General features: G+C 47.7%; 1 protein-coding gene across 1 annotated transcript in view; it reads left to right on the top strand.

The window, feature by feature from the left end:
• The first annotated feature begins 5542 nt into the window (after positions 1 to 5542).
• The window catches only part of STAR (steroidogenic acute regulatory protein), a 12657-nt gene continuing 5698 nt past the window's right edge, over positions 5543 to 12501 (top strand). Inside the window, 4 exon segments of the mRNA XM_015408566.1 lie at positions 5543 to 5606; positions 11807 to 11920; positions 12078 to 12209; positions 12490 to 12501. The exon segment at positions 12490 to 12501 is cut by the window's right edge and continues 140 nt beyond it. Coding sequence (XP_015264052.1) covers positions 5543 to 5606; positions 11807 to 11920; positions 12078 to 12209; positions 12490 to 12501 — 322 coding nt within the window.

Genomic DNA, 12501 nt, shown 5'->3' with positions numbered 1-12501 from the left:
GGGAGTGCAAGGAAGCCCCGCCAAGGCCCTCCCTGGCCCCAGGCAGGCAGGGGTGGGGAGAGGCAGGGAGGAAGCAACTTACCCTCCCTCTTTTCCTGCCTCCTCCTGGCTGAATGAGGGCCGGAAGCGGGGTGGCCGGAAGCAGGGGGCGGGGCTTTGTCATGTGCCCCGCCCCCATACCTCACCCGGGGGAACTGCGATCCCCCGTGATCCCCCCCGAAATGACCTCTGATGAAAACAGAGAAATAGCCATTTCTTCATGAACAGCTCAACCTTCCATAACCTTCCTGCCAACCCTGAGAGTGTATATCCATGCCATCCTAAGACTACATTCCTGGGGACGAGCCCCATGGGATATACTTGAGTGAAATTCTGAGTAGACCGTTTTAGGATTGCTCTTTATGTTTATTTTAGCATCTGTGGGTTGGGTCCTGTCATGCCCTTCTGCTAAGTGAGCAGGGCTAGCTCCAGGTTGGGAAATCCCTGGAGGATTTGGGGTTGGAGCCTGAGGAGGGCAGTGTTTGAGGAGGGAGGGACCTCAGCAGAATGTAATGCCACAGAGTCCGTCTCAATGGAGTATAATGGCATAGAGAGCCAGTTTGGTGTAGGGGGTTAGGAGCAGCGGATGCTAATCTGGTAAAACCAGGTTTGATTCCCCACTCCTCCACATGCAGCTGCTGGTGTGACCTTGGGTCAGTCACAAGTTCTCTCAGAGCTGTTCTCTCCAGAGCAGGTCTCTCAGAGCTCTCTCAGCCCCACCTACTTCACAGGAGAGGTGGGGAGAGGAAGGGAAGAAGATTGTAAGCCGCTCTGAGACGCCGAGTGATGGGTGGGGAATAAATCCAATCTCTTCTTCTTCTTTCAAAGCAGCCATTTTCTCCAGGTGAATTGAACTCTGTCACCTGGAGACCAGTTGTAATCCCAGGAGATCTCCAGCCACCACCTGGGGGTTGGCAGCCTTATAAGTGAGGCAGGCATCTCCTTTTTTCCTTCCTCCATCGAGCAAGAGTCCTCCCTTAGCTGAAGAGAGGATCTGAGCCTTTTGTTTTCTCTTTTTAGCATCAGAAGCAGAGGCCGGATATGAAGCATTTAAAAACAAGACAAGCCTATGCTCCATTCCCCACCGAGAATTAGCACCCTTTAAACAAAAAAATTACAGCTATATGGTCAGGTTCATCAACAGCACACTTAAGAGTGGTTGGCCTTTAACATTTAAGGCATTAAAAAATCCTGTACAGAATCTCGCTGAGAGAGGCTGAGGAAGGGTTGCCAACTCCAGGTTGGGGAATTCCTAGAGATCGAGTGATGTAACCTGAGCAAGGTGGGGTTTGGGGAGGAGAGGATGCTCTGCAGGGTTGTGATGTCATAGACTCCACCCTCCAAACCAGACATTTTCTCCGTGGGGATTGATCTCTGGAGTCAGGAGATCAGTTGTAACTCCTGGAGATCTCCAGGCCTCTCCCAGAGGTTGGCGGCCCTGTACTGATCTCCACCACCATCCCTCCCTCCCTCCCTCCCTCCCATGCCATAAAACAGCTGGGAGTCAGTTGAATGCTGCTGAACACTGAGAGAGCGCCCTCCCTAAGCCCCTGAGGAGTGTCTGGCTCAGGCAAACCCCACCAATAGAGGCCTCAAGGTGCTTGCCACGTTCTCCTGCCCAGCTAATTTTTCATGAGCAGCTTTCTTTAGTTAACAAAGAAATTTTCTCATGCTCACAATCAAAGTGGCTGGGCAATCAAGCCTCTTTAAAAACAAGTCAGCAAGTTGCACATGCCCAGTAGGGCATCTTGAACTGTTGCAAGAGGAAGGAATCTCTTAGTGTAAGAGTTCCGGAAGCCCTATTGGCAGGGGTCAATTCAGGGGGGGATCGCGGGGGATCGGCCGATCAGGCCAGTTTTTCTTGCCTTGGGGCATTTGCTTAGAGATATTTTTGGACGTGTGTGCAGGGGGCAGCCTGGCCTTCCAAAAGCTGGGTTTCCCCCCCCCTCCTTCCTCTTCCACCCACTCACCTTGTCCTTGCTCTATTCAAGCCTCTTTAAAAACAAGGCCGCCTCTCCCCACCCCTGCCTGCCTGGGGCCAGGGAGGGCCTTGGCGGGGCTTCCTCGCACTCCCGCCGGTCTTGCAGGTCCACCACCGGGCCCCCAACACTTCTGGTGATGTCAGGGGGTGTGGCATATGCTAATGAGTTATGCTAATGAGTTCCCCTAGCTCTTTTTCTACGAAACGACCCCTGCCTATTGGGCATGTGCTGCTGAGCAGAACCCTGTTTTTCAAGAGGTTTGGGAGACCTGGTGTGTGGGGGTGCTCTTTCTCTCCGCATATGTTTTCTTCCCTAGCTCCTATTCAGGGGAAGGAGAGAAACTGTGTGTTTGCTTTTGCTTTAAGTTCTTTGCTATAGTGCTTGGTGGTTTAGCTCCCTTTCTTGACTATTCTGCTTGGACTTGGAGTTGTCCGGTGATTCTCTTCTGAGCTAGAGACTTTCAGCCTCAGTGTTGCCCATTTGTTTTCCAGCATGTGTCCTAAACGCTTAATTCCTTAATGACTTGCTGCTCAGTTTCCCAGGCTCCAGCTGGGGCCTGGAGTTCTTCCAGAATTACAACTACAATATATGCCATTGCATATATGTAGCACCTTCAGAATTTGTTTTTTTGATATTAACTAATTTTATTGTTTTAATGTTTTTATGTTGCCAGTGGCCTTGTAAGCCACCCTGAGCCTGCTTTGGTGGGGAGGGCAGGCTATAACTCAAATAGGTTGGTAGGTAGGTAGGTAGATAGATAGATAAAGGTAAAGGTAAAGGTTCCCTTGCTCGAAGGCCAGTCGAGTCCGACTCTAGGGTTGCGGTGCTCATCTCCGTTTCAAAACCGAAGAGCCAGCGCTGTCCGAAGATGTTTCCGTGGTCATGTGGCCGGCATGACTAAACACCAAGGCGCCCGGAACGCTGTTACCTTCCCACCGAAGTGGTACCTATTTATCTACTTGCAATGTCTTGCTTTCAAACTGCTAGGTTGGCAGGAGCTGGAACTAGAGACGGGAGCTCACTCCGTCATGCGGCACACTCGGGTCTCGAACTGCTGAACTACTGACCTTCCACAGCCTGCAGCTCAGCGTCTTAACCACTTGAGCCACCGCAGCTCCTAGATAGATAGATAGATAGATAGATAGATAGATAGAGATAGATAGATAGATAGATAGATAGATAGATAGATAGATAGATAGATGATAACTAAACTAAGCCTAGGTTGCCAGCCACACACAGATGGAGGGATTCAGGGGTGAGGACAGAGTTGCACCCACTTCTGCCACCAACCTGGAAGTGACATCATCACATCGCACCAATCTCTAGGACTTGCCCAAAATCTTTCAAAGTATTTGCCATCACTGGCTTTTAAAACAAAAGTAAAAAAGAAACAATTGTGATTCATGTGGGCTGGCCTCAAATATTTTTAAGTCTGGGTCTTTTTTGGGGAAATTTTTAGGTGTGGGACAGATGATAAGTGTTTTCGCCGGGGTGCTGCGCCCACCAGCCCCACTTGTACCCCAGCCATCCCCCTTAAAAATTAGTTCATGCAAATGGCCTCAATATGGCGATAGACCACCACTGTCACCATATGGCAAGAGTACTTTCTCCCCAGGTTTTGTCAGCCAGCTTAGAGACCAATCAGGAAGCTTGGGCAGGAAGTCTTTTCTTGCCCTCCTTTCTCTGATAGCCACCACCACCACCTCAGGTAAAATCAGCCCCTCTCTCTTGTGGCGTTGTCCAAGGCCAACACTACAGGGGTGCATTACTGTAGCATGTTGAGTAGTAAAGACGGGTGAGTAAGGAAGTGTGCAGACCCTCTTAAACTTTCTACAAGGCACAAACTCGGAGCACTACAGGACAGGACTAGGCACAGCCACATGTACCTAATGAGGCTGGGCTTGGGAGAGTGGGTGCCACCACAAAGCAAAGCAATGGGGACATGGAACAGCAGTCTTGATAAATGCCTTCTTTTTTTATCTTATACACTTCACTTTGGGGGTGCTTCTGGATTGAAAGCCAGGACAGAAGTCAAGCAAAGAAGCAAATAAACAAACAAAAAAATTCCCTTGGATTCCGCATCCTTTTAGAATTCCCAGCTAGGATGCAAAGTCAGCAGGAGCTTCATCCTGGATTTAACTCAGGGTTTAAGGACTGCAATATTTCAGCAGACACACTTCCAATGAAGCCTGGGAGAGATGCCATCCGGTTTCGATCAGCACTCTGCAGTATGATTGAAGAAACTGGCTCTCCCGACTGCTTTTTAGTGATAACCGCTCCGCCACCTCTTGTACCACGTGCCACTCAAGGTGTAATCTCTCTGCCAACTGAGTGTGACACTTGCTAGGTTTGCCAATTCCAGGTTCCAGAATCCCTGGAGGTTTGCAGGCAGAGCCTGGGGAGGGAGCTCAGCAAGGAGGGGATGCCATAGAGCAGTATGTCCCAACCTGGGATCATGTTGCCTCTGAAAGTGGGTCACGGGCCAGCCAGTGGCAGCTCTCTTGCCCAGAGATTAACTCCCACTTGAACTCCCACTTGAAACCCCACTTGAACCATAGAATGATAGAGTTGGAGGGGATCTCCAGGGTCATCTAGTCCAACCCCCTGCACAATGCAATACATTCACAAATGCCTCCCCCCCCCCAACACACACCCTGGTGGTCCCTGTTCCATGCCCAGAAGATGACAAAAAAACCTCCAGGATCTCCAGCCAAACTGGGCTGAAGAAAAATTGCTTCCTGACCCCAAAGTGGCAACCAGCATTTCCTTGGGCGTGTAAGAAAGGGCTTGGGTTCATCATGGGGGCAGCTGCACCCTTTGTGTAATGTTTGTGGGTTTTTCACAAACATCTGATTGGGCACTATAGAAAAAGGAATGCCAGAAGAGATGGATACCAAGATCATAGTTTGCCTGCCAAAAAAAACCTCGGCCAGCTCTGGATGGGTCACCATACAAAGTCAGTTTGGACTTGTGGGCCACTGTACCAAAAAGCTTGGGAACCACTGCTATAGAGTCCACTCTCCAAAGCTGGCATTTTCTCCAGGGGAAGTTATATCAGTTTTAGACTCTAGGAGAACTCCAGGCTCCTTCCTGAAGGTTGGCAACCCCAGGCTTCATGCATCTGAAGAAGTGAGCTCTCACACAGGAAAGCGTTATACCACCATCCATTTCTAATTCTTTAAGGTGCCACAAGCTTCTTTCTTATTTTTGGCTAACCCTCTGGAAAATGCTCCTAGTTTGTTGCCTATTTGTCCAAGGGATGTTGGCTTAAAAGGTTTGTGGACTGCACAGTCTGCTGTCAGATAGGGCTCCCGCCCCAAGCATGATGTGATACATTTGACCTTGGCGTCAACGGGCCTGCTGTAAGTGATGCCTCTTCTTATCTCTCTGCTGACAAACAAGCATCCTTCGTGCGTCTATTTAAGCCCTCTGAGAGAATAGGAAACGGCAAAACGGCACTATCACAGCCTCCGAGGGACAGCCTCCCAACAGGACACTTTTTGCAACAACTTACAACGACAATGTTGCCAGCAACCTTCAAGCTGTGTGCTGGGATCTCCTACAGACACCTGCACAACATGACAGGTAAGAAGAAGCAAAACTGCTGTTATTTTTGTTTGAAATAAAACATTGCTGGCTGAAAGAAAGCAGCAGTTTGTAGCTAGGAGGACTGATAGACTGATCTCTAATGAGCAGATCTGACCGTCTGTGTGGATTCAGCTCTCTCGGCTGAGCACTGCTTATAAGGCTGACCTAAGAACCTGAAATATTCTGGAAACCTGCAGAACCCTAAGATCGTGGGCTATGGATGACACTTTTATTTGGGCTTGCTTATAATATTATGTAGAGGTTTTATTTAAAAACCCTCTCTGGCTGCATCTGTTTCAACTGTTGGGGATTAAACCTGTGAAGATTTGCTTGCCAAGGAGCTGAGAGGAGGGGGGAAAAGTCACGTTTTAAAAAAAGAAGCGATCATCCTAAATATACATCATAAAAAGCTGAATTTTCTATACCAAAGGATTGTAAACCAAATTATGTATGTGTGAGGGCTGTCAAGCTGCAACTGATTTATGGTGATCGCAGCAAGGAGCTTTCCAGGCAAGTGAGAACTAGAGCTTCGTTGTCTTCCTCTCCAGAGCCTTCCTTGATGGTCTCTCCCTTCCAAGGACTGACCCTGCTTAGCCTCTGAGATCTGAAAAGTCTGCGCAAGGCTGTACCCTGCCCCCTTCCTCCGTAATCCAAATTAGCATCACAAAAAGAAGAAGCCACCAAAATATTGCTGTTCAGCACAGTGGACGTATTCCCCAAATAAATGTGAATTCTTTTGCGCAGGGATGTAATGTAGCACATATTAGTGGCTGCCACTGCCAGAGCAACAGTTTGGATGTTGCTACAGAGTTGTACATCACTGATGGGCATGATCACAGGTTGCACTCCCTTCCTTCTTCCTTCACTCACACAGCACAATGGAAAAGGTTCCTGGCTTGGGAACCATGATGCCCAGTGTCAATTTAGGGTGGCCATTCCCCAAATAAATGTGAATTCTTTTGCGCAGGGATGTAATGTAGCACATATTAGTGGCTGCCACTGCCAGAGCAATAGTTTGGATGTTGCTACAGAGTTCTACGTCACTGATGGGCATGATCACAGGTTGCATTCCCTTCCTTCTTCCTTCACTCACGCAGCACAATGGAAAACGTTTGGGGGGGGTGGAGCCTGGGGAGGGTGGGGTTTCGAGAAGGAAGGGGCATCATCGGGGTATAATGCCATAGAACCCCCTCTCTAAAGCAGCCATTTTCTCCAGGGGAACCATTCTTGATCATCTGGAGATAAATTGTAATAGCAGGGGATCTCCAGGTGCCACCTGGAAGTTGGTAACCCTAAACTTAATTCTGTTTTAAAACCTGAGTTTGGTAGGGGAGAAACAAACTCCACTTCTCCCAGAAGTATCCCTGCTTCAGGAAGTTTTCAGTCATGTCTGAGGGGAGGGGGGAGAGGGGAGGCAAGAGGGGACATGAGAGTCGGTCTCCTTCCATATGTCCTTGGGTGCCACACAACTATGGTCGGTCGTCAGTCAGCCATCTGTCGGCTATTCCACCACTCAGGGTGGTCTGTCTTTCATCAGCCAGCGCCTGGGCCTTTTCCATTCTGGCTCCAGCTCTGTGGAAGGGGCTCCCTGAAGAGGCGAGAGGTGCTGCAAGGCCTGCCTGTTTGCCAGGGCATTTGAGGGGGTTTGAATTGAGAGGCATCTTTTAAGTAGGGGAGGGGGAATTGAGAGGTATCTTTTAAGTAGGGGAGGGGGAAGAGATTTGGGGTTTGCTATTTTACGTTTGCCTTTAACTGAAAATGTTTTTGACTCCTCCTGTAAGCCGCCTTGAACCACAAGGAAAGGTGAGACAGGAATGTTTTAATAAATAAAGGGAAAATAAATAAAATTTGTGCTCACCATGCCTAGAGTTTTTCATAACGTCTGAATGTGACTGTCAGCAAAAAACCTGCTCTGCACCAGACTTGGCATTGTAACTCAGGAAAATTTGCAGTGACATTATCAGAGAGACCAACTCACACATCAAATCAGCTTGGGAAGAAGGCAGGCAAAACCAAAATCCTTTTATGTAACATGTAACCAATGTAACATGGCATCCATTCTTGGAATGCACAGCTCACACATCCAAAATGAGGGGACCAGTCCGAGACCAAATCCAACCAAGTGTCATAAGAAAGAGCCAAAGAGCCACATGTCGTCGTCCGGCTGACTTTCCCCCCTGCTGTCACAGTACACTCGGAGGCTCCTTTCTTATCTGCTAGTTTCTTCTTTGACAGTCTAAAAAACTGCACTGTTGGGGTTTTTTTTAAGACTGAGAGGGCCTTTAGGGAAGAGTTAGATTCCACCCTGTCTGTGTGCCCAGCGCTTACATAAACAAAAGCAGACAAGCCCAGACTCCAAGACTACACAAGTGAAAACAGCAATCCTGCTTACTGGGTGGAAGGGTTCATCTCGTCCCAGCGATTGACTGCACAACCAGGGAACACAAACCGAGTGATGCAGATTCTGTGCCCAGGATTGCCGCTGTCCTAAGGGAGAATGGGTCAGTGTATTTTTCACAGCCGCTTGACATACAAAGCTCCCATTTCATTATTTATTTATTTATCTCACTTAAAGGATTGCCAGGTCTGGGTTGGAAAATAGCTGGAGAGTTTGGGGGTGGAGCCAGGAGAGGGCAGGGTTTGGGGAGGGGAAGGGCCTCAGCATGGTACAGTGCCATAGAGTCCACCCTTCAAAGCAGCCATTCTCTCCAGGGGAGCTGATCTCTGTCAGCTGCAGGTCAGTTGTAAAAGCGGGGGATCTCCAGGCCCCACCTGGAGGCTGGCAACCCTACTCACTTATCCTCTTTCTCCCCATCGGGGAGCCAAAGCAGCTTACATAGTTCTCCTCACCTCCGTTCTATTCCCACAATGACCATGTAAAGCAGATCAGGCTGAGACATAAAGTTGCCAACCTCCAGGTGGTGGCTGGACATCTCCCACCCATCACAGCTGATTTTCAGGTGACAGAGATCAGTTTACCTGGAGAAGATGGCCGGCTAAATTCCCTCTCCTCCCCAAACCTCCTCAGGCTCCACCCCCAAAATCTCCAAGTATTTCCCAACCCAGACCTGGCAGCCCTAAGTGTGTCACCGACCCTCCGTCTCCAGAGCGCTTCCATGGCAGAGCAGGGATTCAAAACTGGATCTCTCAGATGATCCAGTAAGATTAAAGGAATTGGGGAGGGGGATGATCAATGACTTGTCTTGCTAAAAGCAGTTCTTAAATCTCCTCCCCCCAAATACATCCCTGATAATTACCCATCATCTGGAGACGGAGGGCTAAGGAACAGGGCCCAAGAAGTGACTAACTAGGCCTGAAAGGAGAAAGATTGAAAGGACAGCCCTTGGAAGCTACAAGGGTGCTTTGACTGTCCATACAAAACAGCTTCCTTCTGGCAATTGCGTTTTAAGTTTTTAAAAGAGAGACCCAGGTTTGAAAACAACAGAGGGAAAGCGGCATGAAAGAATGGCATGCAACCAGGGCTATTTTTGGGCAGGAACGGCGTTCCGGCTGGCTCCCGAGTTGGCCACACCCAGCAGGAACTCATTAGCATAATAGGCCACACCCAACAGCAGAAACTCATTAGGACTGGCTACATTAGGGGTGTGTGGCCTAACATGCAAAGGAGTCCCTGCTACAAAAAAACCCTCTGGGTTTTGACAACAAGGTAAACAGAATAAGAAGCAAAAGGTGGGTGTGGCTGGATGACCACACTTCTGGTAACATGGGGGTGTGGCCTAATATGCTAATGTGCTGTGCTGTCAAGGGTGTGGCCTAATACGCTAATGAGTGTCTGCTGTTGGGTGTGACCTATTATGCTAATGAGTTCCTGCTGGGCTTTTTCTACAAAAAAAGTCCTGCATGCAACCATGGCATCATCTGGTCTGTCAGATTTCTTTATTTAAAAATAAATGATTCATGGCAATACCAGACTAAACAGCTAGGGTAGAGCCCACTTTGGGGACAAAGAAACGGAGAGGATTTGGAGTTAAAAGGTAATGGAGGAAAACACTAAGGAGCCATTGCTTAGATGGAAGGCAGAGGGGTGAAAATACCTTTAGGGACCTGGTCCATTAGAGTCCATTTCTGTAAAGCAGAGCACCATCTCTACCTGTTATCACACAATTTCCTTCCCCCAATTTCCCCCCCCCCCCCCCGCTGTGTACCGATGGTGTTTGCTTTGTAACGATAGCTGAGATTGACATTCTGCATTGTTGTTCAGTGAATGCTGTTCCTGTCCCAGCATGCCCTTGCATCTGAAACCGCTTCTGATAAATGACATTCGGCCTTCAGCAGATGAAAGGTTACTGTGTGCCTTTATCTGGCCCCGTTTAACAAACCTCTTGCAGTATCGACTGGGGTGGGGGTTTCTTGTAAAAATGTATATCTTGTCCCATGATTGTTTGGTGTGCCCAGCCAGAGTCCGATATGCTGAAAAATGACATGTCTGTTCCATAAGACAGAATTCACACATGGGTCTGTAGTGCAGAAGCAAAGCAGTTGTTCTCCATGCAGCAAGTCCCAGATTCAGTCCCCAGTTATGAGGGTTTTGGGTGACAGAAGGATGGCCGACTCGAGTCCAGGCTGGGGAATGCCTGGATTTGGGGGCAGGGCCTGGGGAAGGTGGAGTTTGGAGAATGGAGGAAGCTCAGGAGGGATATAATTTAGAACCACCAACTCTAGGTTGGGAAATTCCCGTAGATTTGGGGGTGGAGCTTGGGGAGGGCAGGATTTGGGGCAGGAAGGAACCTCAGCAGGGCAGAATGCCATAGAATCTATCAAATCAACCATTTCCTCCAGGGGAACCGAACTCTGGAGATCAGTTGTAATTCCTGGAGATCTCCAGACCCCCCCTGGAGGCTGGCAACTCTTGACAGTAGCAAGGGGAAAGCACTCCTAGAGAGCCACTGTGTATTTGAAACAGACCATATGGGGTTAGATAAACCATTGCTCTGGTTCAGTATAAGGCAGGTTCAGTACAAGCTACCTTGAATGGGTTTTTTTAAAAAACAACAACAACAAAGAACACACTCCTTGCAATACCTTTTATTTAAACCAACCCAATGACACATAAGAGGATGTAAGCTTTCAAGTTCCACAGAACTCTTCACCAGGCCAGATGTTACGAAAGAAAAAAGAGGAGGAAAGCAGATGTTTCAGGTCATCATGATCTTAAAATAGGTAGTGAGAAAACTGTTGTGAGAGTCTGACCAACAAATCAAGGCAGTCAACAAGACTTACAAAAAAATTGTTTTCTATATATTGCTGCCAATAAACACTACATAACAACAATGAACAAATTCCATCAAATCATGAGAAAATCCTTTTATAAGAATAAATCAACGTTGTCTCCAGATTTTATAACAACAACATTTAAAAGAAACAGATCTTCCTCAGGAAATATTCTGTACAGTAGTACAAGAGCTTTCATGCTCATGTAATGCTATCTCAGAACCAGGAATTATATAATGCATTTTTAGTAGTAGGATGCTGATCTCAAAGCTATTCAGGCTATTATCATGTCATCTTTCATGCAATATTTTTCTTCCCTGAAGAACACTTGATAATCACATACCAGTTTGCATTTTTGTCTAATATCTGCGATTCTTAGCTGCATTGTGTTAGTGAATTAGATTTAGAAGCCACCCTGTTCATTGGAAGGCAGTGTTCAAACTAGGTAAGCCTACATGTGTACATCATTTACTGGGGGCTTTGTGGTAGAAATGCATTGTTTACAGATACAGTATTTTCTTCAGGATGGACCGTGGGAGAAACTGGATTCTGCCAGTTTGCTGAGGAAGCTGACAGTGTACAGCATGGATTGGCTCTGCTCTGTGAGGTCAAATCTGCCTCGATCTCCAGCAGATCTTCTAAGTTACTTAACAAATACTTGTGCTATTCAAATACATGCTTTTTTAAAAAAAGAACAGCTCACCAGAAGTAGGCTGTGTCTTAGGAGTGCATTCTGTACTGTAAGACAGGGATCGATTATGCTTGGTACTGGTGAATCTCCCTTGTGCTAATGGTCATAGGACCCTCACGGACTCATAGTTCCTGTGTTTTGCAGGCAGAACCCTAGACATAATTTCCTTCTCCTCTTCTGTAGGTTCCAGGTGTGTTTCACAGGGAAAATGAAAAACTGCTGTCATGCCCACAGTTCCTTTTTTCATCCCCTTATTTTCCTTTCCTCCCCTCAGGCTTGAAGAGACGGGCTGCTGTTGCAATAGCCCAGGAGCTGAATAAATGTATGTTTAACAGGCCGGGTCCCAGTAAGTGGATCAACCAAGTTCGCAGAAGGAGTTCTCTACTAAGTAAGTATGATTATGGGAGATAAAAGGCCGCAATGACCCCCAGATTCTGGTCCTGAACATGTTGCCCTTGTCTTTCTACAACAGCACTCTCTAGTGGAGGCAACCACTGAAAACACTGATGGGGTCTCTCTCTCTCTCTCTCTCTCTCTCTCTCCAGGCTCTAGACTAGAGGAGAAGGTCTTTGGTGAAGCAGAGATGTCCTACATCAAACAGGGAGAGGAGGCGCTTCAGAAATCACTAAAAATTCTCGGTGACCAGGACGGCTGGAAAACAGAGACCATGGTGGTAGGTTTGCTGCATTTTGTTGGTTAATTTCCTTCCCAACTGCAGGAGCTCTGGGCAATTTGCAAACTTTCCATATCCCATTTTATCCTCGCAAGTTCCTGTTGAAGCAGAACTGATCAAGAGTGATTAATCCGCCCGCAGTTACTCCATTTAGATCACAGCAGAACAGAAAACTGACCTGCCCTCTTCCATTTTATCTGCCATGTTACAAAACTCTTAGCATGTGTGTCTGGGTTTGTGGAGGCCCCTGACACTAACCCATCGAGGTCTTTCCTTTCCTGCAGGACAATGGGGAC

The sequence above is a fragment of the Gekko japonicus genome, unplaced genomic scaffold (genome assembly GCF_001447785.1).
Source record: "Gekko japonicus isolate JY-2015 unplaced genomic scaffold, Gekko_japonicus_V1.1 scaffold1377, whole genome shotgun sequence".
Lineage (NCBI taxonomy): Eukaryota > Metazoa > Chordata > Lepidosauria > Squamata > Gekkonidae > Gekko > Gekko japonicus.
This window is presented reverse-complemented; position numbering and strand designations above follow the sequence as displayed.